Genomic DNA, 27,581 nt, shown 5'->3' on the forward strand with positions numbered 1-27,581 from the left:
GCCTTCAGTGGAAAGATCTGTTATAGAGGTTCAGAAAGTGATTGGGTTTTATGAATTAAATCCAGTGATTCAGAATTTTATGCAGGACTTCCAATTAACCAAGCTGACTGAATGTCTTTGCTATCACATACATGGCCTGAACCTTCAGGCACGCTTGCATGTACTGAACTACAATAAACGAGCATAACTGAGTGCTTGGCCATCATAGGAACTTTTCCCAAACTTGCAGTACTCCCGAGCAAAATAAAAGCATAACTGCAAGGACACTATTGTGACTATTGCAATGTGTAGAGCAAGCATTTGTGGCAGCAAGTAAGTGATCAGTGAATCCTGCACTGGACAGTGAAAGTTTCTGAATATAGACGTCAGATAAAGGAAGCTTCAGTGGGAACACCCTGCCATCAGCCTCTCGGCTCTTAAGACTTGATGACTAGAATGTCTCAGCTGTCTCTGTACCTCTTTGTGTGAGCAGAGAGCAGTTCTTTTCAGTACCTAAGTCCTTAAATCACTTGAACTTTAAAAATCAACCTTTACATTGCATCCAGAAGGACAGAGGAAGGAAGCACATTTCCATTAGTGATGTAGTGTGGTGTTCTCGCTGCCGGACTTACAAGCCAGCAGGCCACACAGTGTGTCCATCAGTCATTCACTAGGGAAGTATTCTGGCAGAACTGCTGTGTTTTTCTAGCATCCAATTACTATGAATTGAAGGTTTGAGAGGTTGCTTTTCTTACCTGGTAAACAAGATTCTTCTTTTTATAGTGATTAAAAGCTGACTTCCAAGTTCTATTCTATCTGTTCAGTTTGCTGTCACATTTTAAAGGTCCTTGGGATGTGGTTTCTATCTATTGAAATGTCAGACACAAATTTGATAACATAAATGTTCTACTATAAACGTTATGTGTACTCTAAGATGACTGCTGAGGCTGTGCATCCAGGTAATTTCTGAACAGGATTTTTTTTAGCGCATCCATTGTGATAGGCATGAGAACGTGAAAGCATTGCTGTATCAGTCAGTGGCATCCTCTAAAGTGGTATGATACCAGTTTCTTCAGTACTTTTAAAATCTGTAAGTAGGTTAACATAACACTATTGCTTTTAAGTTCTGTATCCCTTTACTGTGGGACAGAGATCTTTAGGAGATGGCAATAAAATGAGAGTAAATCAATACTTATCAATGGATTATCTTTCTGATGCTTTTGTTTCTTTGAATTCAGTGAAGAGTATAGATCTTTGCATCCTGTATCATATTCTGAAATCACAATATCCTGAGAGATGCTTCCACCTTTCAGTAGGCAGCTGTCTTGCTGTAAACAATGCTGACTGCTGTGTATTCCCAGGTGCTGATTGGGCATATCTTAAAGAAAATGAACAAACAGACTTTTCCAGAGCACTGCAGCTTGTGTAAAGAGATCCTGCCATTCACTGATCGCAAACAGGCGGTCTGCTCCAATGGACATATTTGGCTCAGGTAACTGGTTCTTCAAGAGTTTTTGCCCTCCTCTGGACACTTTAAACATACTTAACTAACGAACCTAAAACACTTCTTAGCATGGGAGTAAAAAGTTATGAAGCATGTTATCCATGCTGCAGTTAATTGCAATTTTTGCTGGCTGTTCTCTCTCCTCTTCCATGAGAGAGAGTGTGCATTGTAGATTGGATTTGGTTCTCTTATCAGTACACTGTAAATAAAATGCTTTTGATCGTCTAACTTCTTTCTTCAAGCAGGGGGAGGATGGGGGCAGGGAGAAAGTAGGTGAGGGAAAATCAAGCATAAGTCATCCTTTGGAACAGCACATGAAGGAGGGTTTGTTCTAGCTACTTCAGCATTTGAAAACAAAGTAATTTAACAAAAACTGATTGGAAACAGCCACAGTGAGAGGTCAGACAAGTGCTGGAACATCTAGAAAAGGAAATCTTCCAATATCAGTGTATTGGGTACATGGTGATTGTCCCTGGAGATCTGGCAAGTCAGTAGCCTGTCACAAAGAAAAACCTTTGCCTAACAGATACTATGTGCTAGTTTGGTTAAATAGTTATTGCCTTAAAGACACCATGGTTCTTCCCCTGTGCAGTAACCCTCAAGCTTTTCACCTCTTCTACTGTACACTAAAATTTTTTGGCCAATGATGAAACTTTTTTCAATGGTATATTGATTTTTGGCCTTTCTCATTTTTGTGACCATATGTAATTGGGTACACTTGTGAAGTTTCATTTACCTGAATTAATAACTATTAATTTTTGTGTTTAATGTGGCCCATTACTGCCCTTACTCTCAGAAAGCAAGGTCTGTTGGGAACAGAACCCAGCCTCCAGTCAGGGCCTAGGAGCAGGTCACAAAACAAAACAGCAAAACCTCAAGCCTCCTGATAAAACAACTTGTCCTTTCACAGGTGCTTTCTAACCTACCAATCCTGTCAGAGTTTGGTATACAGGAGGTGTTTGCTTCACGACAGCATTGCACGGCATCCAACCCCAGAAGGTAAACTGTTCCTGTGGGCCAAAGGGGCAGGATTATGTATTCTTAAGTGTTATCTGCAAAATGACTTGAATTAGTTTCACTGACTTTTCTCTTTTAGGCAGTTATTGTGTGAAGTACTAGTACTCTGCGTTTCATGGTGTCCTGTTGTTGTCCATGCATTAGTGGCATATGTTAATTACAAGAGAGTGTCTGCAGAAATTAATTTGTGAATACTACGTTTTAGTGATAGCTGGGTAAACACATAATCTGTGCTGGAGTATTACAAAAGTTAGTTTATATTCAAGCTGAATATATTAGCATCCAGTTCTGCAAGCGATGAAGGTTTCTATTTCAGTGCAAGCTGTACTGATCCAGCACAGGTTAAGAAATAGGTGGCACCTTGCTGGCTTAGGTCCCAAACCTGCCGTAAGTACATCATTCAGAGGCAGTACTGGCAGGCTGCGGGGGCCAGTCAGCCTTTTGGCTTTGCATTTTCAGAGTTTGAGGAAGGACAAGCTGTGCAATAAAATTGTTTTCTTCCCAACCGGTACACTTAAAAAAATCATGGAGTACTCTAACAGTTTGTGTTAAAGCGTAGGTGATACTTTTCCGCTCCCCATAATACGCGGGTATTACAGTCAGCACTGAGGATCAACTACAGAACTTAAACCTCTGTAGAGAGAGGCTGTAAACTTAATTTCTTTATATTGGAGAGGGACAAAGAAACAGGAGCCAAGGACTGCATTATGTGAAGGATCTAATTTCAGTTAGGAAAATGAGAACACTACGTTTGTGGCATGGTGATCCTAGAAATTTTTTTCCTATGTAGCCATTTAAATGAGTATGTAATGATGTAGCATGGACTGTTTCACCTTAATTTTGTCCCCTACTGAAGTGGGATTTAAACTGGCATTACTTGAAATTTCAAGACAGAAATGGAGTTGGATTCCTCTAAACTCTCAGTTAATCCTGCATGGTGAATATATACAAACTGTTTCAGGATTGCTATTTAGTTTGTCCATCTCAGGTGTCATTCCGGTGTTCACCTCCAGCTTTAAACAACTTGTTTTCTTATTTGCAGATCCTGAATGGATCAAGAGGTTATTGCAAGGACCTTGCACGTTCTGTGATTCTCCTGTGTTCTAGAGAAAAGCTGTGTAAAGATCAAAAGTATTTTCTCTACCGCATAAGCTCCCTTCAGTCTCGAAGGATATAGAGCACAGGAATACAGACTTTACTGGAGGGGGAAGACGTTGTTCATGACCCTGTAAATAGAACATGGGAGCGTCTAGAAACTCCTTAAATCCAGAGCCCATTCCATGCTCCAGAAACAGGAGTACATCTGGAAGAGCGAGTTTATAAAGCAGTGTGGAAATGCACCCCATTGAAGCATCAGCAGCTGGACATGCTTCCTTTTACTGAAAAGGAACCGAAGTCTTAAGCACGCAGTGTGAACTGTCCTTTCTGCCTGACAACCATGCGATTCCCTAAAAGCTAGGATGGGAACAGCGGAGCTGCCTCTTGAACAGTCTTGGTGGGTAGAGAAGGCTTCAGCTTGTAGTGCTCTCGTTTGCTTTTTAACAAGCACTGGCACTTGCTGCAGAATATTAAACTATCAAAATAATTTGTGGTTCTAATTTCTTGCAGAGTGAAGCGTATGCCAGTTACAGCCATATGAAAGAAATTGGCCATTATATTAGTTTCACTTAAAGTCTAGAAGAATAACTGCCTCTTAACTGTTATAACAGTATTGCAGTCAGAAGGGTAATATTGGCTGCCTGGGTCAAATATGGATCAGTAAGAATGATTTTTAAATGTAATAATTATTAAACTAATAGCAATTAGATTAAACACTAATATATATATATAATTTCCAATGCTCCTAAGTCTCTTGCCCCACTTTCTTTTTCTGAACTAAGTTCTAACTGCTTCCCAGCTTTTGCCAATGTATATGTCTTTTGTGTCACTTAACCCTCTACCGACAGGAATCATCTTTTCCAGGGTAGCTAAGTTACCAAAAGCATTACCAATTTACCTTATTTTCAGTTGAATTGAGAGTCCCCCTCATACAGATACTGAGTTTTACAGAAGTTTGACACACAAGTAATCACTCCCAGCTGACAGTTTCTCTTTTGGTAATAATGCAGTAAAAAAACCCAAACAAACCACCCAAAACACAAACAGCACCATGGCTAACATGTTATAAGTAAAGTTTCCACAGTGGTCATGGAGTCTGGAGAAGTTATTCTTGTATAATCCTGACTTTCTCATCAAGAGATTCATAAATATGCCAATGATGTAGCATGGCTGAGCCCAGGAATGTATTCTTCCTTCTAACTGTCCTATCGGAAAAAAAACCATCTTTCTCTCTTTGGCATCTGTTTCCTGTGGGGAGCAGAAGAATCCTTTTCAACTTCCTATGCAGTGTTAGAGGAATAACACCTCCAAAATATGTATGGTTATATGGTACAGTTTGTCTTGTAATCTTGAATCCATGTTGTCAAATAATCCAAAGTTTATGTATTTACATTCTTCAGAGTACCAATCTGGACAGTCAGATGTGTTTCATGTTTCTCTTTGTGATTCATGACACTTCTAATCGTGTGTGAAGTCCTCTGTAGCTATTTGAGAAATCAAGGAATTGCCCTGACAGTATCGGTCTCCAACAATGCATGTGTGGATTGGTGCATAAGCTTCCTTGATTTAATGACTATGCATATTTTCTTAATGTTCCTTCACGTTTAGTAGCATTTTTTTTTCAGCTAACATGAAAACAAGTCAGCTGTCCTTATTGTTCAGTGTTTCATGCATTAAGCATGATAGTGCTTTGACTGAGAATAATATTAATATAGTAGACTAGAACAGCAGAAGCACATTCATCTGTAAAATAATTAGCCTTGTTTGTAAATATCCTTGGAAGTGATACCATAATTGTATTAAAGAAATGTTTAGTTTTTTATTGCTGTGCATTGAAAACTGAAATTACTTCAGTGTGTCTGCAAAGAAAGAAATGTAGATCATGATAGCATCTAGTAAAACAAAGAGTAACCTTGATACCAATCGTGTGCGTAGTTTAAGGCTAGCTACCGTCCCTGGGGCAGCATTTATCTTCCCAGTGTTGATGGGGTTTGGGGGCAACAGAACATCAATTTCCAATATGAGCTGAACAGGTTTATTCACGGTGGTAGAGAAAACATTTTCAGTGGAAGCTGCAAGTCCTTGCCCAGGCAGTCCTGACCAGTTCATCAGTGAGTAAGTGTTCTGATTCAGAAATCCACCTGACTATGGAAAAGGTGAGAGCGCTCTCCAGAACCACGTGTAAGTGCTTTTTAAAAAAGGTCAAAGAACATTTCCTTGATACTGGCTTAGAAACCATAATAATATCCTGATCTGGTGAAATGTTTAAGTCTGGCTGACCAAAAGGTTCAGCGTGGCATCATTAGGTTAATTCCTGGTGATTACTTCTAGCAGTTCTCTTGAATTTCCCTGGATTGAGTTTTAATGCTTTAGACATGTAGAAGTGCTAGTACACCTAGCATTAATGTTGCAGCATTAATGTTTATTTTCCTTGTCTTTCAAGGCAGTAGATACTCAGTATACCATTGCCAGTTTATTTAACCTGATTTATGACTGCTGGGAGAATGGAATTTTAAAGCCAATGATGTCTGCTTTGTCTGCATGCCAGTGGAGATCCTTTAGCACAAAGCTCTCACTTCTCACCCTGACCCATTCACAACAGGTAAAGAGGTATTGTGATTTGATTTCTTTTTTTAAACCATCGCTGGTCCCTAGGTGTATTTTTAACTAGTGTAGGCTTGAGTAGTATAGCACACCTCAGACCAGTAACATTTAACCTCTGATGCTGATCTTACTGGATTTTTCCGCCCAGCTACCAGCTGAGACTTCCTTCAGGAAACCTTTTGTCTGTCTTGGACTCATGACTTGCAGTTCTGGGAATGTGGAGGTTAGTCCCGCTTCTGTTGAGGTACTGTAACAAGCTGCAGGGCTGCAGCAGCACCTTGGTGCATTGTCCCTCACGCTGTCCTAATCAAAACCCTTGCTGTCATCCCACATGGGGAAGACGAGTGGGCGAGGAAGGTACAAGCACCTGTGCCAGATCCTTGTGCCATTTTGCCATTAACAGAGCTGCCATCTCACATTAATATGTAGCAGAGCTATCTAATATTAAGGCCCAGGCTGTTTTGAGACACAAAGTGAAGTATTCAAAGAATAAATCCCACAAAATCAGAGTTTCTTTTGCTAAGGTTTTGCCCTAAGTTTTGTGAGATACCTCAAACAAGCGAGTAGTTGAAGGCTGTCCTCAGCTGCTTTGCCATTTGGCGGTAAACACTGCAGCTGTTTATGGTGCCTCATCTCCAGAGGAAGAACCCCACACCGGCAGAGAGACTAAGAGGTTCTTGATGCACTGCTGTTTTTTTTGTAAAAGAATTGTGGTATTTGCTGTTGCATCCGAGAATTAATAGCCAGAAATGCCGTGTTCTCTGAAGCTAACGTGTCATTGTTTTTGATAAGTAGCTTCTGATATTATTTAAAATTTGCTACTCATGCCAATAACAAGAGTTTATCCCTCCTCCACTGGGATGAAGAAATCCAGGCTAATCCAGGTTCGATGGGTTAGCAGAACGGCTCTGGCCCGTACAGCTTCGTAGTGCCTTGGTGCTAGATGCCATTGTTTGAACTAAGGTGAAAGTTTGGGCTCATGAGGACTCTGTCTTGGGTCTCCAAACTACACCTCCTGCTCTGGAACTGGTGACAGTGGAACTCCTTGCTGCCTTTTACCCCAATTCAACTGTGGGTTGGGGACTTCATTATTCAGCCATCCTTTCCTTTTCTATGTCCCCCCATCCTATGAATCCTATTGTATATTCCTAGAGCGGAAATACTACAGTTGCTAATGCATACATACACACAATAAATATTTCCCTGGTTTTCTTAAGCTTGCCAGGTTTTCCACTGGCTAATGTATCATCAGTGATTATGGGCAGCATAACACCATTTAGTCTATCCTCACTAAGGGTTTCTTGAATAAAAGAATTCAATGCAAACATTTATAGGCCTAGTTAAAGGCTAACAGATCACACTTGTGCTGTTACACCCTAAACTAACATTTACAGGAGACTTGTTTGTACAAGTTTAATTTCTCAAATACAGAGCCCACCCTTTATTACTTGCCCACTCTTTCATAAACTGGGTAGCCTTGCAGGCACAATTGCTGGCATCTCAGTTGCCACCTACAGGTGTGGCATCAGAGAGAGAATGAGGAGGAGAGCCCATCCCTGCTCCTTGCAGCCTCACCACGGAGCAGGTTGGGGTTAGTCTCTGAAGCTCTTCCTCTTCTGGCAACATCTAAACTTTGTGCGTGAGACAGAGGTGTGAGGCCAGTTAGATGAGCCTGCCAATAGCTTATCTTCAAGGGGGCAGGACAGCGGCTGCAGGAGGAGGAAGGTACCTCTTCATTCTCTCTAATCTGCCTTTCCGCATGAGTGGAGCTGGGTATGTCTGTGAGACCACCACATGCCTGCTTCCTACTATCACCATGAAGTGCTTGTTGGCATTTTACAACCTAGTTCATGCTGTTTATTGAATTCTTTCTGGCAGTCACCTTACTACACCTTAGTGTAGTTAGTAGCAGTCCAATACTTAACCAGAATATAATCAACTTCAAAATTTCTTACTGCAGAGCACTAGTTTGTATTTTTGCAGCTGGAAGTAAGGGCAATAGCAGTCTTAGCCTCAAAGTATTGGTAGTAGTGACAAAAATCAGGCTTATAGTAAGTATCTAAATTAACTGGAAGGTGTTTATGGGTTCTCAGTAAATAAAGGTGAAATGCTCAAAGTAGTTATCAATACATCTGTCCTCATCCCCCTCTTGTATTCCCTTTTGAAGCTTTATCAGGCCTGTAAACGCACAAGTTACACTGGTTATACTCCATACACACATCAAAGTGGGTAGGGTTTATTCTATAACCAGAACTGGTACAAATGTGAAGGTGCCTGCTAGTTCACAGCTCCGCTGGTAAATACCAGGCTGGAAAGCTGCTTTTTTCCCCTGCATGTGGGTAAACAAGGACAACTTGAGCCTGGCCCTATTCACCTGGAGTCTAGTCCTGTCCTACCTGTCGAAGGTGCAGGAATTGTAACAAGACGGCATCGAGCCGTCTCTTGGAAGTCTTGATCCGGGATAGTTTTTCAGTTTGTAGAGGTTAGTATATGTGTGAAGGAACACCCAGAGCTTTAGTTTTCACTTCTAATGGAGGAGGGCCTTGTATACATACTCTCACTTAAACTTCTGTCTGTGCTAATCTTCGGCTGTACTCAGTTCTAACTCATACTTTACACTGGAGATGTTCCCAGACCCTTGGTGTCAGTTGGAATATTCTTATTCTGTCACTGTTTTTTAAAGCGACCTCGGTTCTTAGCACTCTCCACTCAAAAGATCTGGAACCCCTGGTGCTCCGTCATGGTCTGGGTAGTGACCTCAGGAGTGTCACAGCTGCCTGTGGATGATTGTTTTCATTGCTGCAATGCAGCCGGTACATGGGGCACTTACTAGTATTAACTACACTGCAGTTCGGGGCAGAAAGTGGAGTAATTCGCTGTGCTGTCCTAGGCTGCGGCTGAATCAACCCAAATGTGAATGTTGCACCTTCATCACAGGAGGACTCGCGCACGGCTGAGCGCCTACAGCAGGAGTTACAGGGCCGTGCCAGCCCTACGGCATTCCTGTTGAACACGAAACTAGGAGGCCAGCCCTGGAAAGGGAAAACCCAAGAGCCATCCAAATGGAACTGTTCGGAGGAGAGTTTAATTTAATTGCTCCACTAATCTAGTTGATCTCTTCATGCTACTTTGATTCTGTTCTGGGGTGTGGGTGTTGTAGCTGGCCGACCACGCAGTCTCCAGGCTGAATGAAAAGCAAAGTTAAGTTTTACTCTTCAGTTTCTGGATTTTTCCTTTGAGACTTAGTTCATGGGAGGGTCTGACAAAGTTGCTGTGAATACTGATGCTGTGTATATGGCATATTTTGTAAACGTGAAGCAAACCTGGATGAATGTTTTGTATACTGCAACAGTAGCATTGTAATCCTGCTCCTTTTTTATTCTAAATAAATAAATAAAGTACTTGTTTGTAATGTCTGTATCTTAAGGGACTGAATTCCTGGGAGGGACACGGGGTGCCAAGAGCTGAGACTGGCAAGAAGGAGCAGTGTAGTTAAGCACTCAGTCCTTCAGTGTTAAGACTTCACACTTAAAAATATAGAATAGCTTAACTATTAAAACCTCACTGCAGCCACTGTCACAGAACACCGGTGGTAAAGCCTGGGAGAGGACCTGGGGTCCGATGGTGCCCTTCAGCCACACAGCCATTCCCTTCTCCTCACCAGCACAGGCTCAGCCCCTCTTTTCCCCGACCTCCCGAACTGCCGCATGGCAGCACTCCAGCTCCAGAAAACAATTCTGCTGAAGAGCCAACTTTCTTTGATGAAAGGGGCCTGACATCACCTTTTCTTCCACAGAATCAAACAGCTCTTGTTGCAGAAAGAGGAGACTAACCCAGGAGAGCCTGCTTGTAGCAGGAATAGACAATTTTCTGTGTGAACTATGTATGACAAGGCAAGAGTCGCCTTTCAGGTTGAGTTTTGGCAACGGTGACAGAGGTGGGCAGCTACAGGGTTGGAACCACAGGTCGCTCCTACATAAGATCAGCTCGGCTCCAGCTGCCCCTCTGGGAAGCAGAAGTGAGGCACAGGCACCTGCCAAGCCTCTCTTTGCCCTAAACCCAATCTTAAGGACCTGTATGAACACCTTGCTGGCCCATCCTTCATTACAGTCCCGCATCTTCCACAGCGCCTTGTGAATGGATGATGGCAAAACCAGCTACATTTAAGGTTTTTGTGCTGGCATCATCACCCAAGCAGCACCCAAGCCTTACAGGGAAAGGTGAGAAACCAAAGGAGGCGGCAGGGGAAATCTTTCAAGAGCTACAGGGGATCCCTGCAGAGACGGTGCTGGAGGATTGGGTGTCCTGCCTGGGGGTGTTCAAGCATCCTTCCACCACAGTGCACTGAAGGATCTATTGTTTGGAGCAGGTGGGCACAGAAGTTTGTGGAACAGTTGGACATACTCGTCTTGTTGCTGAACTACGTAATTAACAGCATAATATATAGAGCATAGCACAACCCCCAAGCAGCCCTCTCTGCAAAGCATCTTCGGAAAGCGGAATGATAAAAGACGTCCATTTCAGAACTGGGCAAGCTGTACAATAAGTAACGTCTGGTCCCTGCTGCGTTCTTACAACCTCCTCTTCACCTTGTTTTTCTCATTGCTCAACATTTGTTTTACCAGAATAAGATGCTAATAAAATCAAGCATAGTTACCAAATTGGTTTTCAAGTGTTGCATTCCAATTATAAAAGCCTAATTCCTCCTTCCACCCACTGAACCTTTTTGATATTAACAGGCTTTACTATGCAAAGCGATGCAGGGGCTGTTTCGTTTACAGTAATTAAATGAATGTCAATTGTTTTAGTTGTTTCTGAGGGAGAGTTCTACATGAGTATTAGCATGTTCTGCTAACCCTTACGTTCTGCGCTTCAGGCCTGCTGCAAACCCTTGGGGGTTGACCATTGACCTGAGACTCCGTACCCAGACATGCCAAGTGCATCTCAATGAGACGAGCTCTTTTTCTCAGTTTCTATGGAACCAGCAGAGCGGAACTAATATAGCGTCCGCATATAGATGAAAGAATGAAGAGGAAAAAGGGCTTTACAGCTAAATTAATTAAGCAGATGTACCTGTCTAATTAAAGATGCACTGTCCCTTTTGTACCCTAGCTGCAGTACAAACAGTATTTAAATACACTCTCTGTCCATTTCATCTATCAAAATATTTAGTGGGAACACTCAGATGAAGGTGATATTAGCAAGATGAGCTTCCCATGTATTATTAATAGGAGGGCTCCCAATTATGCATGAATGCTACAGCATATCTTTATAGCGCTAGCATTAAAAAACAGCTGCCCAAGTAGGTTACCAAACAGCACATTTGTAACAGGTAGGACTGTTATAAATGCCCTTGCCCCGCTTTACACGAGGGTTTGTGGCTGGGCCCCGTGCCGCGGGAGCAGCCGCTGCCGCAGCCTGGCACTACGAGCTGGAATTCCTCAGCACAAGAGGCACAGAGGACTCAGCTTGTGTTGCTGGTGCCAGAGGATTTGGCTTTCTTAGATTTCAAATACATTTATCCTGAGATTTTTAAAGCTGCACTCAAGACCGGAAAGTCCAATTTCCATTCACCAAACTCCCCAAAGGTATAGAATATTCTGACCTTAAACTCCCCCAAAATAATACAATATTCCCATAGCCATCTGGATAACCAGGGTCTTCCCACCTGCATTTACTCTACAGGTGCAAGGAGGAAATTTGGCATGTACATCTCTACAGCACTGCACATAGACCCACACACGCACGATCAAAGGCAGCAACAAAGACCCAAAGTTATTTACAGCAATAGGACGGGAGAAGTCATCTAAAACCAAAAGGCTCCTGGAGGCCTGTCCTCTTTGAAAGGAAAAGGCACGTGCCTCCTACATCTTCCCAGACACAGAGGGTTCCAGGGGAAAGCTGAAGCTCCTCCCCATCCCCTGGTCAAGGGGAATTCACGCTCATACACAAGGGAGAAATAGAGGGAGACATAATAGAGGCATCAAACTCAGTGCTCCTCTGAATCACAACAGCAGATCACGCCCCTTCCTTAGAAGCGTTGAGGATGTGCATTTCCATAGCTGAGTCTGAGGGAGCTAACAGAGTGCTGTGCTTTTCATCAAGGATTTTCCAGTTAAAAAAGACTTACCTGAGCATTTACTGTAGCCAGATCCAGCCAGAGCAAGAAAAAACTGGGGCACCAACCTGCCCAGCCACAGCTCAGTCAGGGCAAGCACAGGCTGGGAACCTCACTCCCAGAGGAGAACAGGATTTAGTAACCTACCTGCTCCTGCAGCTCGTTATGTCCTTAATTGGGTTCTGAAAGTGATGAACCTGCAACCGGTTTTCTACAGCCCTGGATATTTCTTCCAGTTGTTCTGAGTTTTTCTGCAGGGTGATGGGGACAGCCGGTGCACCTGCAGAGTGTTCTGTCAGAACTTTTTCAGCAATCTGGGTTAACAAGGGAGTAAAAACCTCTGCACCCTGGCCTCAAAGCACTGCAGTTGTCTTTGGGGAAAGTGCACTGCAGAGCTGCAGGCTTCGCTTTTCTATTTGCTTTTGGTTTTGCTTGCAGGTGAGTGTGACAGTGAGGCAGACAGGTAGTGCCTGTGTAGTTTTGGTGGAGAGCAGTGGGTGAATTAAGACACAAACGCATCTAATAGCTTTAATGCTCCAAATTGGCTTCATGGGTATTACATAGTTAAGACAAAACTACTATTCACTGAATCACAGAATCAGAAAATGATACTTCAGTTAAACACAGGAACTTCCCCAGCCACAGTGCTGCATACCTTGGATCACAAAACAAAAGCCGAAAAAATTTCCCCCAAAGCACAATTTCTTACTCGCTGTGTTTCACTCAGCCTTGGTGAGCTTCCAATTTAACACAGCTTGGCTGACTTCCTCTTCACTTGTGATAACCTGCCACTTCAGTGACCCGACTGCAAACATTACAGGGAAAAGTTTAAAATCAACTGTTCCAGAAATCACCCTCATTAATTACAAGCTTTTTAATTTTTTGCATGGAAGGGGCTTAACGATACAGCTTTCTATAAACTCAAAGACAACGTAAGGGTCTTGGTCAGCATTGACATAACAGGCATCTTCATAAAAATCCTCGAGTTCCTTGACATTTCTGTAATAGATTTCCACGCGCTTCTCAATATTTTCTTCCTTGTCTCTAGGGTTCTGCCTGAGACGGGCTTGGATCTCTGGTGTGGGTGCTGGTCTGAATGTAGTGTGGTATCTGGAGATGAGATACAAATGCAACTGCTTCAGCTCAAGCTGAGGACACAGCGGTCATTTCCTAAGATACTCCATGTTTTTGCCTATCCCAGTTCTTTGGAAGTGCCTCTTTCTAGTCTAGGCTGGGGTTTTAAAACAATGATTAGAAATTTCAGGGCAAGTAACCTGTCATTCCTGCTCTCAAGAATCCTGGATACTCAAAAGCCAAGAGTTTCTCTTGAGGTGACACAGAGAGAGTGCTGCTGGTGTTTATATACTACACACAAGGTGTGGAGAAATCCCTGTTACATGCCCAGTGCTCCAGGTTCAGAAGCATTTCCAGATCTGTTCCAGATCCAATCCCAAGGTAACACGTTTTACTTGTAATCTTTGATTCCTATCTTAAAAAGAGCATCTAAAAAACCTAACCTTAAACCTTAGCATCTGTTAAAAATCTTTGCTGTGCTTTACTGTTACGCTGATGCTGGACATTAGTCAGGAAAAAACTGCCAAATTTGGAGTGCTTTCTCTGCATTGAACCGGTGAGCCCGAACATAGCCCTGTGTCCAGGCATTGCAGAAGGACCTGTAACTTAATATGTGTTTAAGGCTCTCAGATGTTGGGGAGTTTCCTGCCAAGATTCAAAAATGCAGCAACAGGGCTGGGATCACCAATATTACATTTTCAAAGTATTTCCAATTAGCAGGCATGTGGCTGAGTGCTCCAGGTAAATGGCAGAAGGGTAGTGGAAGCACAGCCCTCGCTCAACACCATCTTCAAATCACCACAAGCTCAAGCTTGAAAGACAGGTATGCTTCCTCCTCAGAAGCCACTACGAGTAGGGTTAACACTGTTATTGCTAAAGATCACTGGAAGAAGTTAAGAAGACACAAATACTCTACCTTGGTCTCTATTTCTGGGCAGATACCAGGTAGAATATAATTGCTACCATCTTTTTATAGTAGCTGAAGATAAAAAGAGGTTAATTTGCTCTGAGGTAGGTTTTGGTTATTTCTAATCTCCAAATTGCAGAATTTGGCTTCCCTGAATGCACAGTTGTAGGTTCACTCAACCAGTCAGCGGGCTTCAGCAAGACAGAGGATTTTCATCACCGGAGTCCTGCAGCTCAGTCCGCCCAGACAGCTGACACCAAAAAGAGGTCTGACAATGTTTCTGCGTTGCCAAAGGCTCCCAATAATTGCCAAAGGCTCTTTTGCAAACATGTATTTAAATTTCCCGCCGTGGTAATTCTACTTCTGAGTAAACATCTCCTGTGCCCTAACACAAAACCAGCTCATCCCTCTTCCTGGACAGCCAAATTTTCTGAAACTGTTGGGATAGATGCAAAACTGAGGAGAGAAGCAGAGTCTCTGTGCCTCTGCACAGAACTGCATTACAGCTCCAGCTGGTACAGTGATGTGGACAGAGCTCATTCCACATTAGAGTTATTTAGAGCACAGCTGAAGGCCACCCTCTTCACTGCACTGTAGCCAGCGGTGCAGGTTTAACATAATGCTGAGGATTAGATACAGCATCTAAAACAATTCAATTCACAATGAATTTGGAAGGAATAAAACCCAGAGTTTGGAAGAAGGAAGCGTGTTAACTGGAGCAGATACTGAACAGGCTAATCCTAATGATAAGAAATGCAAAGTTGTGTGAATGATTTGCTTCATACTGTTCTTTTCTTCTGAACAACTGCATCACTTATTACTAAAACAAAGAGAACAGTTACAGCAAATCGCTGTTGCTGTCACAAGTTAATGTTACACCTCGAATGAGATGTCTGAATAATCATGTATCACTTTGGGACAAATCCCGTATTTACGGCCTTATTCTTTGCGGGTTCAGTATCTGTCTTTGATTCAACAGGATTCATTTAACCATTAGGTAAGTAAAGTAGGGGTTTAAAATTTAAGTGTGGGGAATCATAAAAACAGAGCACAAGTGAAGTTGCAAATCCACACCAATTCCAGCAGGTATTTAGAAAGATATTTCATTGTTACTTGTTCCCCAAAGAACAAGGATGGAGAAGACAGTAAATCTGAAGGTCACTGGTGAAACAAGGTGATGTGACTGCCAGTGAGATGAACCGCCACATTTGAGAACTCAGTCTTACCCAACTCAGTGACTCAAATGAGTTTGCTCTACTGAGCAGGAAATACATTAATATCTCACAGTAGACAGAACCATCACAGGAGCTGGGGGAAGTAAAATGCAGCAAGTTTTCCATTTTTCCCAGCTGAGAAGCCTTCAAAATTCCCATGGGAATGTTTGAAAACCATCTGCATTTAGGCTAGGTTTCAGACATCTTCCCACAGCGTTCTTTTACGAACCAATTTAGTTACCATTAAAATGTTAGACCTGAGCTACTTGCTACTGTAGATTTCAGGCTCCGAGATTTTAAAATGCCCTATTCTGAGAACAGGAGCTTGCTGCAGCAGGTAGGTGGGTTGGTACTCCAGTAGCTATGAAAGTTTTAACTTTTCTTTTAAGAAGTCCCTAAGCAAGAGTACAATATTCCTGAGTTTCCTTAGATTTCTATGAAGTCCATCTGGTGCTTTCATCTCGCTGGCAGTCTTGAAAAATGTTAAACATCAGACACAAGTGCTAACCTTTCCCCAGTGACGGGATCAATCCTCCGTTGAGACAGTCGTTCCATGATGGATTCATATGGGAGATGAAAGAAAAATACCCTATGGAGAACATAACAGTTAAGCGCATTAACATCCTGAGAACATCACTTGTGACCTTCAGAGTATGAGTTAATCCTTACCCAAACAAATGCCACACACAAACATGGAAGTGACAGTACCACTCAAAACTGCAGCATCAGAAAACATATGCACAGGACCTCTCTGCTCTGGTTCTTCTCACATCTTGTTTAGTCTCCAAGCTCATGAAGGCAGAAGCTCTGACACACAGTATGTGTGGTGCTGTGTGCACTGACAGGGCTTAACGGACAATCCAGTGTGGACACCAGTGACTGAATTACTGCTGGAGCCGATCTCAGAGTCTGTCACAGCTTGCTCACAATCCAGCAGTTACCTCTGAACTTCCTCTGGATCCAGCTTCTCCACCCAACTAGCAAATACAATCACAATGACATTCTGCAAAAGGTAAATAAAAAATTGCTACTGTTCCTGTCAAGGACAGAAAAAGAGCTTATCTGCCAGGATTATGCATTCTTCCCTAATAACAGCACTGCCCAACTCGGTGCCCATGAAAGGGATTTTCCTCTTGCTGGTTTAGCGCACTTCCACTTCTTTTGCCCTTGCCTCCCCAGACAGCCCCACAGTGAGTCCTCCCATCTCCCACTCATGTCCTGCATCCTTAAAAGCAGAATGAGGAATAAGACTTAATATGTGCCGCATTACGATGCTGACAATTCCCCTTCCCTTCCGTTAGCATTGACCTGCAGAGAACAGCGCCAGGACATGGAAGGCAGCTCAGTACGGCATAACCCACTCGACAATCAGCCTTACTGTTGAGACTGCTAAAAGGGAATATTAATGCTTGATTTTAAGATCCAAATCTGCAATTCCTGTTGAGTCTGAAGAAGACACAGTTGCTCAGCATCTTAACAAGTCAGACCCTCAGTGTCAGTGGTGTGGGTTCCATGCTATAAACAGCTTTTCACCAGAGGATGGAGTGGGACTTGCCAACTCATTTCATACAGGTTACACAAAAGCCCTGATTTGAATCAAGGATGCAGAACCAGAAAACCATATACCCCAGTATTGAGCCCAGTCACATTACACTGTTGCGTATAAACTGTTGTGCCCATCTCACATTGACTCCTCCTTGGCATTTTGGTTCATTATAGTGGTCCTGTTAATTTTATATTCTAGTTCAAAAGCTCTTCAGCAGAAAATTCTCAACAAACTGTTGAGAATGAGCAGACTTGAGTCCCCTGTCCCCCAGCTACTGGAGACTAAAGCAGATCTGGACAAAGATCGCATTCAGTCATTAATTCAGAACAAAATAAAAAATAAGGTTTCCTTTGAAAACTTACAAAAATAAACTTTTACCAACCGAGCACAGCCTGAAGGCTGTAAATACATCTTTCTTTATAATACACTTTCTCCTGCTGCTGCCTTCAAGGCTAGGCTTCCTATTTTCGTTTTTGTCTGCCTCTCACAAAAGATACTGTATGCTTTAGACATTCACCAAAGGAACATTTTACACTGACTGGGTGGGATCAGACCAGATGAAAGGCTGAGCTTTACCTTGGCATGCACATAGCAGATTACTAGAATCCTTTGTAGGATTTAAAGTTATGAAAATCACCTCTCTTTTCAAATGTTTACAGATAATGACTTCTATTCACACTGTGGTAACAAAATAACAGCCAGGAATAAAACATTCAAGATCTCGGAGATTCCAAAGACAGGAAAAGAACAACAGTTTCAACACTCTTTTATCCCCTACACTCTTAACATTTTGTTTTTCTTTGTTTCTGTTGCCCAACAATGGCACAAAAACGTGATTGTCAGAACAGGTAACATCTGATGATATGTCTCAAGATGAATATTCTAGTAGAGAGGAACAACATTTATACAGTCATGATAATTGATACGGCTTCCTATTATATTCTGAAATAAACAAACCCACTAAAGGATTATAACCTGGCATATCAAGAAAGCTTGTCGTAATTCATAGTTACTAACTCGAAAAGTATTATGATATTTGAAACAGAAGAGCCTAAAAAACTCCACTTAAAAAGCTGCCAACAAAATGAACTCTGAAAGCCTTGTCTGAGATTCCCTTCTTTTTTATACGAGATGCTTCTTATTATCCAGTCTGGTGTCACCATTAAAGAAGAGTGTAGGGGGAAGACGTGGGAGAGTATAGACATCCCTGCTAATATGGATTTTTTTTTTCTCACATGCATTGTATAACAGCACACACAGAATATACTATACAACAGCACAAACTCCTAATCCAATGGTCCTTCCAGTGGAAGGTGGGATGCCTTACCCTGCCATACCGTACATCTCCTATAGATAAGAGAAAACAACAGTCCCCAGGGCTGTCAGTTTAAAATCGTTCAGAAGCAGGAAAAAAAGATGAAGGGGAAAAACACTGACAGAACTACTGTCTAGACTTAAAATACTTCCAATTAGAAAGCTTTATTATAATTTTGAAGGAGACACATACCACACACAGTCTATTATGCAGCCCCAGGAGGGGGGCTGAGTACATGAGTAAAGCCTATTTACATGTATGCACTTTCTGTGAAGCGTTAGCCTTGGGTATGTGATACATCTCCTTCAGCTCCTCAAGGTATTTCTGAACAACATTTCGCCCATGTCCGTCTCCCAGGCTGCTATGACTTTGATCACATAACAAACTTGACCTTCCAACTGTCCAGGTAACATGTTTGTTGGATTTCTCTTGGAAATCCTTGTAAGATAGAGGGCTGCATCCACGACCTTGAACCAGGATTTACAGTAGTAACTGGAACCACTCCCTATGAGTACTGGATTCATCTCCAAGCAAAGCTTGGCCCCTTTCACATACTGAGTGTAATTTTTTCACATAAATGCATCCTCTGTAAAGCTCGCTTTAGGAATCAGCCAGGCTTTGTATGTTGTAATGTGTCAGAACTTCTATCAAGAGGAAATATGAAACAGATGTCATCAGAATTGGTAGACAGGGAGGCAAGGAAACACAGCCTCATATCAAAGTATACTACATTCTACTGCTAGATTAGCATCTAGTGCAGCTTCTCTTTCAGAGTTGGCAAGCTGTTAGTTCAGCTCCGCAACAGGTGAATAACGTCAATCAGCAGCAACGCGAGGTGAGCTCCGGGGAGGCCGGCGCAGAGGTGCACCAAGAATCCTCACTTCTGCATCACGGGCTCAGCACCTACCTAGCGGCAACCAAAAATCATTGGCATCCAGTTACAAATGGGTGCTCCGTGGGGTGTAACTCGGTAGAACCTCTCAGCCCGGGTCTCTGAGGACAAATGTCCCCCTAACTACCACTGAGTGACAACACTGGTGCTAGATGCAGGACTGAAGCCAAGTGATTCGTAAGCAAAGCTCTGTCCCCTCTCCTTTGTTCTCTCTCCCAGGAGAGGGATGTGAGGGAAGGTCCAGTCCTGTCAGCTAGCTTTCACAGATAATAAAAGCGTGAACACAAATGTTAAAAAGAAAAAAAAAACAATCTTGTGTCAGAATCCTGCCTCTTCCTCACTGTACTTAACATCACTTGTCTAATCTATTACAGCGTTCAGATACATTAGAGAAATTAAATTCCAACAAATTAATAATGTTGATGACACCTTCACTGTGTACCTAGTCAAATGAGAACTAGTCGCCTTTGGATGACGATGAAATATATAAGGCCTCTAACAGCTGGAATATAATGTTGTTTTCCTACCAGCCATCTGGCATTCCAAAAGGGTATTCCCAATCGCTTGTGGCTTCTGACTACTCAGACAGCGTTGTCTAAGATGCTAGAAGTCACCTGGGCATCCCGATGGCTTCCCTTCCCAAACAGGGAGAGGAGAAGGTAAAAGTATGGATGGCAGAAGTTTTATTTCATGCCTGATCATGAGACAGCATTTTTGGAAAAAATGTTTCACAACCATACAATAAGTGAAGAAAGGTTTTTTGACCTACACAACAGCATTCGTCTAATCCTGAACTGCATTTGTTCCAGATGGCAACCAACCTAGTTAATCCAAGTTATTAACAATCGACAGTGCTCAGAGTTGTTCTCAGGAGAATTTTTTTGGTGGTGGTTTTCCTGTTTTATGGATATAATGTCACTGACTCAAAGCACCTATAATGGAAAAATTATGAGTGTTGCCATAAGACAAGCAAGTGCTGTGTGCATGAATTCTGTATCACTGAGCTGGCCTTAAAGCATACTCCTCCTGCGTACTGACAGTCACCTTCCAGGATGGCTCCGCTGCCTTGCCAGCTGCCTTCACATCTCAAGAGAACTAAAGCTCTGCCTGTAAGCCACGACCTTCCACCAGTTTTGGTCCCGTAATTTAAACATAGCTGTTTTATGAGGCTGACCTAGATGGATCCAGATGATGACTTGAGCTATTTACTCAGGTCAGATTCTCGTCCTTGGCATTTCCCATTACCTGGAGTTGCCCTGGATTGACACTGGTGGAGAGGTGCCCAAAGCCAAGCCCTTTTCGTAAAATTATTGTCTGTGAAATTTGACCTATACCATTAAATCTAATTGAATTCATACCTTGCTTTCATTTAAGGATGAAAAGACAATGCAACATGATATCTGAGACAGAATCCTAACTCCCTAGCTGGCTTTTAAAAACAGAGACTACTGACCTGCTTGCAGCTACACCAGGGCCAGATCAAGCCTTGCAATAAAGTTAGGATGCTTGAATTAAAAAAAACCCCAACACCAAACAACACTGGGCCACTTTTAATGTGGCATTTAAACCTTTGAGTTGAAACTGCAACTTTAAAAATAGTAAGCTATTAATCTTCCCCTTATTTTCTTGACTCCTATATATCTTCCCCCTCACAGGCAGGTACCAGCTGCCATATTCCCATTCTTCACGCTCTGCACTCTGCAAAAAAAAGAGGCCCCTGCTGGCCAATTCTTGTTTAAAATTGTGCATAATTGATAGTGGCAAATCTACCCCAGCTGTGTCTAAAACCTCTCCAGGGGCAAGAAAAACACTCTCTGTGACTGTCATTAACTACTAAATTAGCAAGTGCTCCTGGCAGTTTACAACGTACCACATCAGTCTGCTTTAAAAAAAAAAAAAAGAATGTGAAGATCAGATGCCTGTGTGATCTCAAAGTTACAGCAAACTTTGCTGGCAGAACTTTGACGGAGCCGCAGCTAAATCAGAGCAAAAGAGAATGGGAAAGAGTGAGCAAGAAAGAGTGAACAAAAGAGACAGGAAGGAGAAGAAGGAGAACAAGAAGAGAAAGGAGAGGAAGGGACATAAACTTACCCTCTTTTCCAGGTAGGCAAATAGAAAGCGTCAAATTCAAGGCCAGAAAATTGAGCCTTTCATAAGGCACAGAACATCTCACTCAATACGGAGTTATCAATACAGTGTTATCTGACGCTATGGCACAATTCCCCATGGAAAAGAACTCTCCTGGAGGACTTAGTTCTGGCAATGCAATGGCTACAATTTTTGTAATTGAGACGTAAAGCTGAAAAAGAGATGAGGCTGTTGAACTGTATGGATGCAGTAGCTCTCTAAAAGGCTACCATAGGTAAAAACCTTATGTTATCATTGGCACATATGCAAGCTCCTCCCTTTGGTTCATAAAACAGAGCCAAAACAGGCGGAGAAGGAAATAACACAGTTCTCGTAAAAGGATGGAAAAGCCTTGGGGGGCATTATGGACTGAACTGGCAGAGAGACAAGTACCATCTCCAGCAACTGCCCTGAATTCAGCTAAACTGTAAGACCCATTGTTAAAATTGACCATGGTTTTAAAAGTTTCCAAAAATACATAAAACTGTACAAACTTCTGGACCATACAGGGACCACGAGCCAGACAGGGGTGGGATGGCAGGTTTGGCCAAGATACAAGAAAAATCTGCATTGCAAAAAGGTCTTTTTCTTGAGTAGCACCACTGAATTATCACAATATGGCAAATCAAGTTAGTGGTTCAAGCTGACAGGTACAAGGAAGTTCAAATTTGAATCCAAGTGACTAATCCCAGCTAAAACCCAGGTCATCTTGTCTTTATTGACTTTCTAGCCAGAGATCCCTGACTTGGATCAATCAGTTCCCCTCCAGAATGCTCCCTTTCCTGTAGTATAAAGACACCTGGAACCTGAAACCTTGGCTAAGCCTCTTCTCAAGAACTAGAGGCCCAGCCACAGGATCCTGAGCACATTGTATTTCCATAATCACATTCTGCATCCCCAAATCCCCTCTTAAAAAATTAAACTGGTTACATAGATCCCATCTACCTTTTCCCCAGTCTTGTTTCTCTCAAGGCAGCTATAAACCAGGTATTTTGTCTGTGGGTATCCAGACTACAAATGATCTTCTGAGGCTGCACTACTGACTGGACATGGATCTTAGTTTACTTCCTACCCTAAATACTGCTTCTGCATGTCTCTGCAATGGATGAAATGATCCTTATCTCTTATTTATGGAAGGAGCTGTTGGGAGGTTTTATTCACTGATGTCTTTCAAATTCTGGGATATCTTCTGATGAAAGATGCTTGATTCTATTTTGGGAAGTAATTTCACCCTCTAGGTTTTAACCATAAGGGAAAATATATTGCATAAACACTAAAACACAGGTTAATCGGCACAAGCGTTTTGCTCATTGAGCTCCTACAATGATTCATGTGATGACAAGCTATTTCCAGACACTAGATCTTTCTTTTCAAATGGATGCATTTCTGTCGAATAACTACAAAAGGCAGCTAAGTGGGGCACTATTCCCAGGACATGGCTTCTGGCCAGGGGAGCGAGATGAACAACATCCTTCGTAGCTGCAGATGTTCCTTCCCTTCACCAGCAGTGCAGAGTAATGATGCTGTTATATGTTTTCCACCCACCAGTTAGATGTGCTCAGCCTTCAACAGCCCAGACAGCCAAGGTGGCAGGGTCCCTCCCGCATGTCACCCCACCAGCCTGGTATCTCAGCAGTATCTCAGCGGGTGCCACACCAGCTTACGTAGGGGGAACAGGCGCAGCGCTGCTGGGTAGCACTGTCTGTCTGTTTTATAGAACAATGGGCTGGATCTCGGGCTAGGATAAAGCAAAGTAGCTCCACTGGCGTCACACAGATTTACACCAGCAAAGAACCCCAGGCCTTTTGGCAGCGAGAGCCATTCCATGCGACAGTGGCCTGAAGAGCTACCGGCTGTGTAAACGTTACATAAGCACAGCGAAAGGCGCACGTATAGAGAGCAAATGTTTTCATGCTAGGGGCTTCAATGTATTTTTAAAGCTTCTTTGGAGAAGGCAATATTAACTCTTCCCCTATGCAATAAGTGGCTTGGATGCATTAGTACCTCCATTCAAAACTGCTTTACATTTCCCCCCTCATTTTTATTCTTTGCCTCCTTCTTACTCTCAGCTGTTGTTCTAGCATCTTTGCATTCCCCCTGGAGTTCATTCCAGCAGTGCTTTATGAATCACAGAATAAGATGGCAGCCAGCACTGCTTTAGAGTAATGTGGCTGGCACAAATTCCACTATCCGCAAGGTTAATCAAACTCTGTCTCAGATAATCGAAAGCCTCTGCAGCCCCAGAGGCCCGAGGTCAGGAACCTGAGCCTGCTTCCCCAAATGCCGTCATGTTTCCTTAGGTGCTTGCAACCCTCCCCTGCAATAATTAGATTCTGCAAAGCAAAATTTGAGTGGAGCAAGAACTCCAGGGTTAAGCACTAGCAAACTCGTATCAGAACTGATGCCTTTGCTACCTGTCTGCAGCTCTTCTCTAGTACCTCCTGCTCCTAACAAGGAAACCTATACTTTTCTTCCTTATTAAATAAATGGAATCAAAGTTATAGTAAATTATGTTTAAGTGTTCCTAAAAAATGCTATATTAAACTCCCCCCACCCCCATGATTTAAACACTAACTTTTGTTGTTGCTAGGGTATTTGGTATATAAAATAAAATAAATAAAAGAACTGACACCAAAAAAGTGTATGATTTGGGGGCAAGGGGAGGGAATAAAAGAATGGATTATAATGTGTCATTTTATATATGTGTCAAAGGAAACCAATTTCATAATAGGGAATAAAAATTCCCTGTTTAAATACTGTCAAATAAATCCTCAAATGTAATAGGGTTCACTTCTGGGGAAAAGAAAACTAAATCTGATTAAATATTAATGTGGCGTAGTATTAATTAAGCGAGAAAAAAGTCCATCAAGAGAACCCCAATATGTTTACTGTGTCCCCAGGAAGCTGGAAAATTTCACAATCAAGTGTGTAAATGTTCTAAAAAAGGGTCCTGAATATTTTATGAATATTTGTCATAAAACAGAAATAATAACCACTGTGCAGAGCTATTAGAATTAATATTTATGCTGCCCGCCATGAAATATTCATGGGGACAGAGAAAGGGGGGCCCGTAAGACAAGAATTAATTTACATTGGGCTTGGTTTACCCGCTGGCTTGATGTTTAAAGACGGGTTGACAAGCCTCCATATGAATCCGTCAGTCACTTGCAGCAGTAGGTGGGGTGAAGGCAGGGGGAGGCGGGGGGAAACGGGTCCAAGCTGCTGACAGCTCACAGATTGAGTTTCTGACAGCCCTTAAAAAACCTAAACGGCCCCCCACCTTTTTTTCCTTCTTCCATTGCCCAAGGCGCTCTGTACTGCCACCGTTCATCCGATCTCCCCTTCCATCTGCTGAAATTAAGGAATTAATGAGCGCTATACACTTTACAGCAGGCCCCAGGAATGTTTACTGGTGATTAAATTATAATGCAGCCAAGCTGTATAATTCATGAACCAATTAAAGGAAGTGTTAGTTGATTTGATGGGATGAGGACGTACAAAAAGCATTTAACTAATAGGGAACCGTGGGCTGCCGGTCGCTTTGGCTTTCTCGGATTACGCGGCTAATTGCTCTGCTTTATAGGGCTGTCACAGATAGCCATACATATTTCATTGTTCTCAAATACTTCAATTGTTTGCTTTCGTGTTGCTGCTGTAATATGTAGAAGCCCAGCCAAACTTCAGTGTAGTTAAAGCAGTACTCTGCAAAAGCAGGTTGCTTCGGGAGGAGGGAGGAATGAGAGGGGCAGAAGGAGAAGACTGGCTGACAAAGGAGTAACTTAAAGCCTCAGAGTTAAATGTCATTCAGCAATTACATGATTAAAAGGTGCAACATATGATAGTCTTTTGTTTTACAACTTTTTGGACACTAATATTCTATGCTGACTTCACCACAGAGAAAATATTAGTACACTAAGCTGCCTTTTTTTTTAATACTGAAGAGCAAAAGAAGAAGGTGGAGAGGGAAGTATAGTTAAAAAATCCAGCAGGGAGGAGCTAGATTGCTGTGGTTATCAAGAATAATACATCATGTTTTAACTTACATGGTTCGATATTCTAAAGTACATGAGAGATGAAGGAGGTTGATTTCCCATCTGGGAGAATGCTCAATGTCTAATTCAGAGAGCTGCTGAGTTGTGCTAGCTAGTCATACCAACAACTTCGGTTTATTACACAAGGAATAGGGGAATTTACCGTTTCTGCTGCTTCACAAAGCACTCCCCCCCAGCTGACAGGCCACAGGATTTGATGAAATGGATTCTCGTGATTTGAAGAGGCCTATCAGTCAAGTTACTTCTGTCCTCAGTCAAAACCAGGCACATTCTTCTTCCCAACCCATATACAGAAGTACACGTATTGCTGAAGAAATTAGGTACTATCAGATAAATATCACAAACACATGCACTAATTTGTGGTTAGACCCTGAAATCTATTGAATAAAGAACAAGCTAGGTAAATATGCTCTTTCTGTAGCTCAGTGATGAAGACTGTGAACTTCTGTGGGTCCCTAGTGAGGTATATTGTCACCCACCTGAGGAACACTGTGGTAAATCTTGACCCCCTGTCTAATTTGGAGCTTTATATTTCAAAGTGTTGTACAAACACCAACTCAATGACTTTCAAGATATCCTCTTATGTAAAGCTTGTAATCTGGTTCGTCCCCTTCCTCGCACCCATTCCCTCCAGGATTTGGGTTTGGAAAGCCGCAGTCCCTGCGGAGTGCCCTCACTGACACCCTGGTTTGTGCCTCTCTTCCTCGCGTGCTCCACCCTACAGCGCAGAGCATGAAATCCCCCCTCCAAATTTGCCCACTCCAGTGAACCCAAGAGGGTGTGCTGGTCTGCCAGAAGCAAAACTCTGCGAAAAACAGTTTTAAGGAAGGTTTTGTTAGGTAGGGGCAGGCAACAGCTGGTGCTCAGGATAACTCTTCAAAATGTGCCAGCTTCACTTTGACATTCCAGTTATGAACCACCTTGCAGCCAAGCGCCACAACACTAGACTAAGAAAATCCATCTCTGCCCTCGTGTTGGAATTGTTCTGTTTTGTATAAAAAGTGACATCAAACCAGAAAGGCAGAATACCTTTGCAGTCCAACGCAGGTGTTCACCAGGGAGGCAAGAGACTTACACTGAGTGAGTATTTACTTCTTCTGAAAAGCAGAGCAAGCCTAAGAAGCCCCAGAAAGGTGGAGCTGAATGGCCCATTTCCCAGGACAGCACTCAGATTAGCAGGCTAGGGGTTGTCCAGGTGGAGAAACAGGTGGGAAAAAAAATCTTGGGATACTAAAGAAAAAAGATTTCTCATACAGCTTGACTCTGATGTTAAAAAGGTAGTATGCCAAAAGAAGAATTATCTTAATTAATTTCCTTTATTCAGAACTACTATATATTGTTAGTTTGTCCCTAGCTTCTGGGTTAAGTACCCCAAAAGTTTGGCTTAAGACTTTAGTTTAATAGGCAGTCTCCTAAATAAGGGACAACACCACCAGTTACACAGCAGGAAAGCTTGCCGTTAACCCACTGTGTGGTTGAGTAAAATGGAAATTGGATTGCCTGTTCTAGAAAATATAAAGGTTAAATTGTCTGGGAGATAAAGTTGATCCTAAACTCACCTATGTGGGCAGTGCCTACGATCTGAAATCTGACTAGCCAGACAGTCATCTGGACAGTTATACACATGGTTGAAAGCCAACATGTGATCTTGGTAGGCTTTGAATTATACCATTGTTGGATTAAACTCATCTGCAATTTGGTAAAATCCATTAAATACATTTATGACGCTCAGGACCTGGGATAACAACAAAGTGTGTGTGTGTGTCTGTGTAGGCAAACTAAATGACCTCACACACTGGTCCCAGAAACAGCGAGCTGCATCAATGTGGGCCTTACATGGGGGAAAAGCAGAGGTGAGCCGCAGGCCCAGGAATCACTTTCTGCCAATGACTGCCAACAGGAGATGTCAGAACTTGGCAATGTCAAGTAATCAGAGGCGCTGCAGAAAGTATTTTCTTTGTTGCTTTTGAAGTGCCCTGGATACAATCAATCAGACAGAAAAAAACCTCCAATATTTTGGTTCAATGCGGAAAGAGCTATTTGCATTTCAATATGTTCAACTTATCCTGCCAATAAAAACATGGAATCGTGAAGAAGAGATCAGGCCACTGGAGTGAAAAACAAGAGCTGACAT

At 42.5% G+C, this 27,581-nt stretch overlaps 1 protein-coding gene across 3 annotated transcripts in view; it reads right to left on the reverse strand.

Annotated features, from left to right (window-relative positions):
- Positions 1-12,884: 12,884 nt before the first annotated feature.
- AK8 (adenylate kinase 8) overlaps positions 12,885-27,581 on the reverse strand; it is a 72,583-nt gene continuing 57,886 nt past the window's right edge. For 2 of the 3 annotated variants that reach the window (XM_059828803.1, XM_059828804.1), the window contains exons 12-13: positions 16,024-16,104; positions 12,885-13,430 (exon numbers count right to left, since the gene is read on the reverse strand). In XM_059828803.1, the coding sequence (XP_059684786.1) occupies positions 13,184-13,430; positions 16,024-16,104 (328 nt within the window). In that variant the 3' untranslated portion in view covers positions 12,885-13,183. The remainder of the gene's footprint in view (positions 13,431-16,023; positions 16,105-27,581) is intronic. The other variant, XM_059828805.1, reaches the window with a different exon arrangement.

This window comes from Gavia stellata, chromosome 24, assembly GCF_030936135.1.
Source record: "Gavia stellata isolate bGavSte3 chromosome 24, bGavSte3.hap2, whole genome shotgun sequence".
Classification (NCBI taxonomy): Eukaryota; Metazoa; Chordata; class Aves; order Gaviiformes; family Gaviidae; genus Gavia; species Gavia stellata.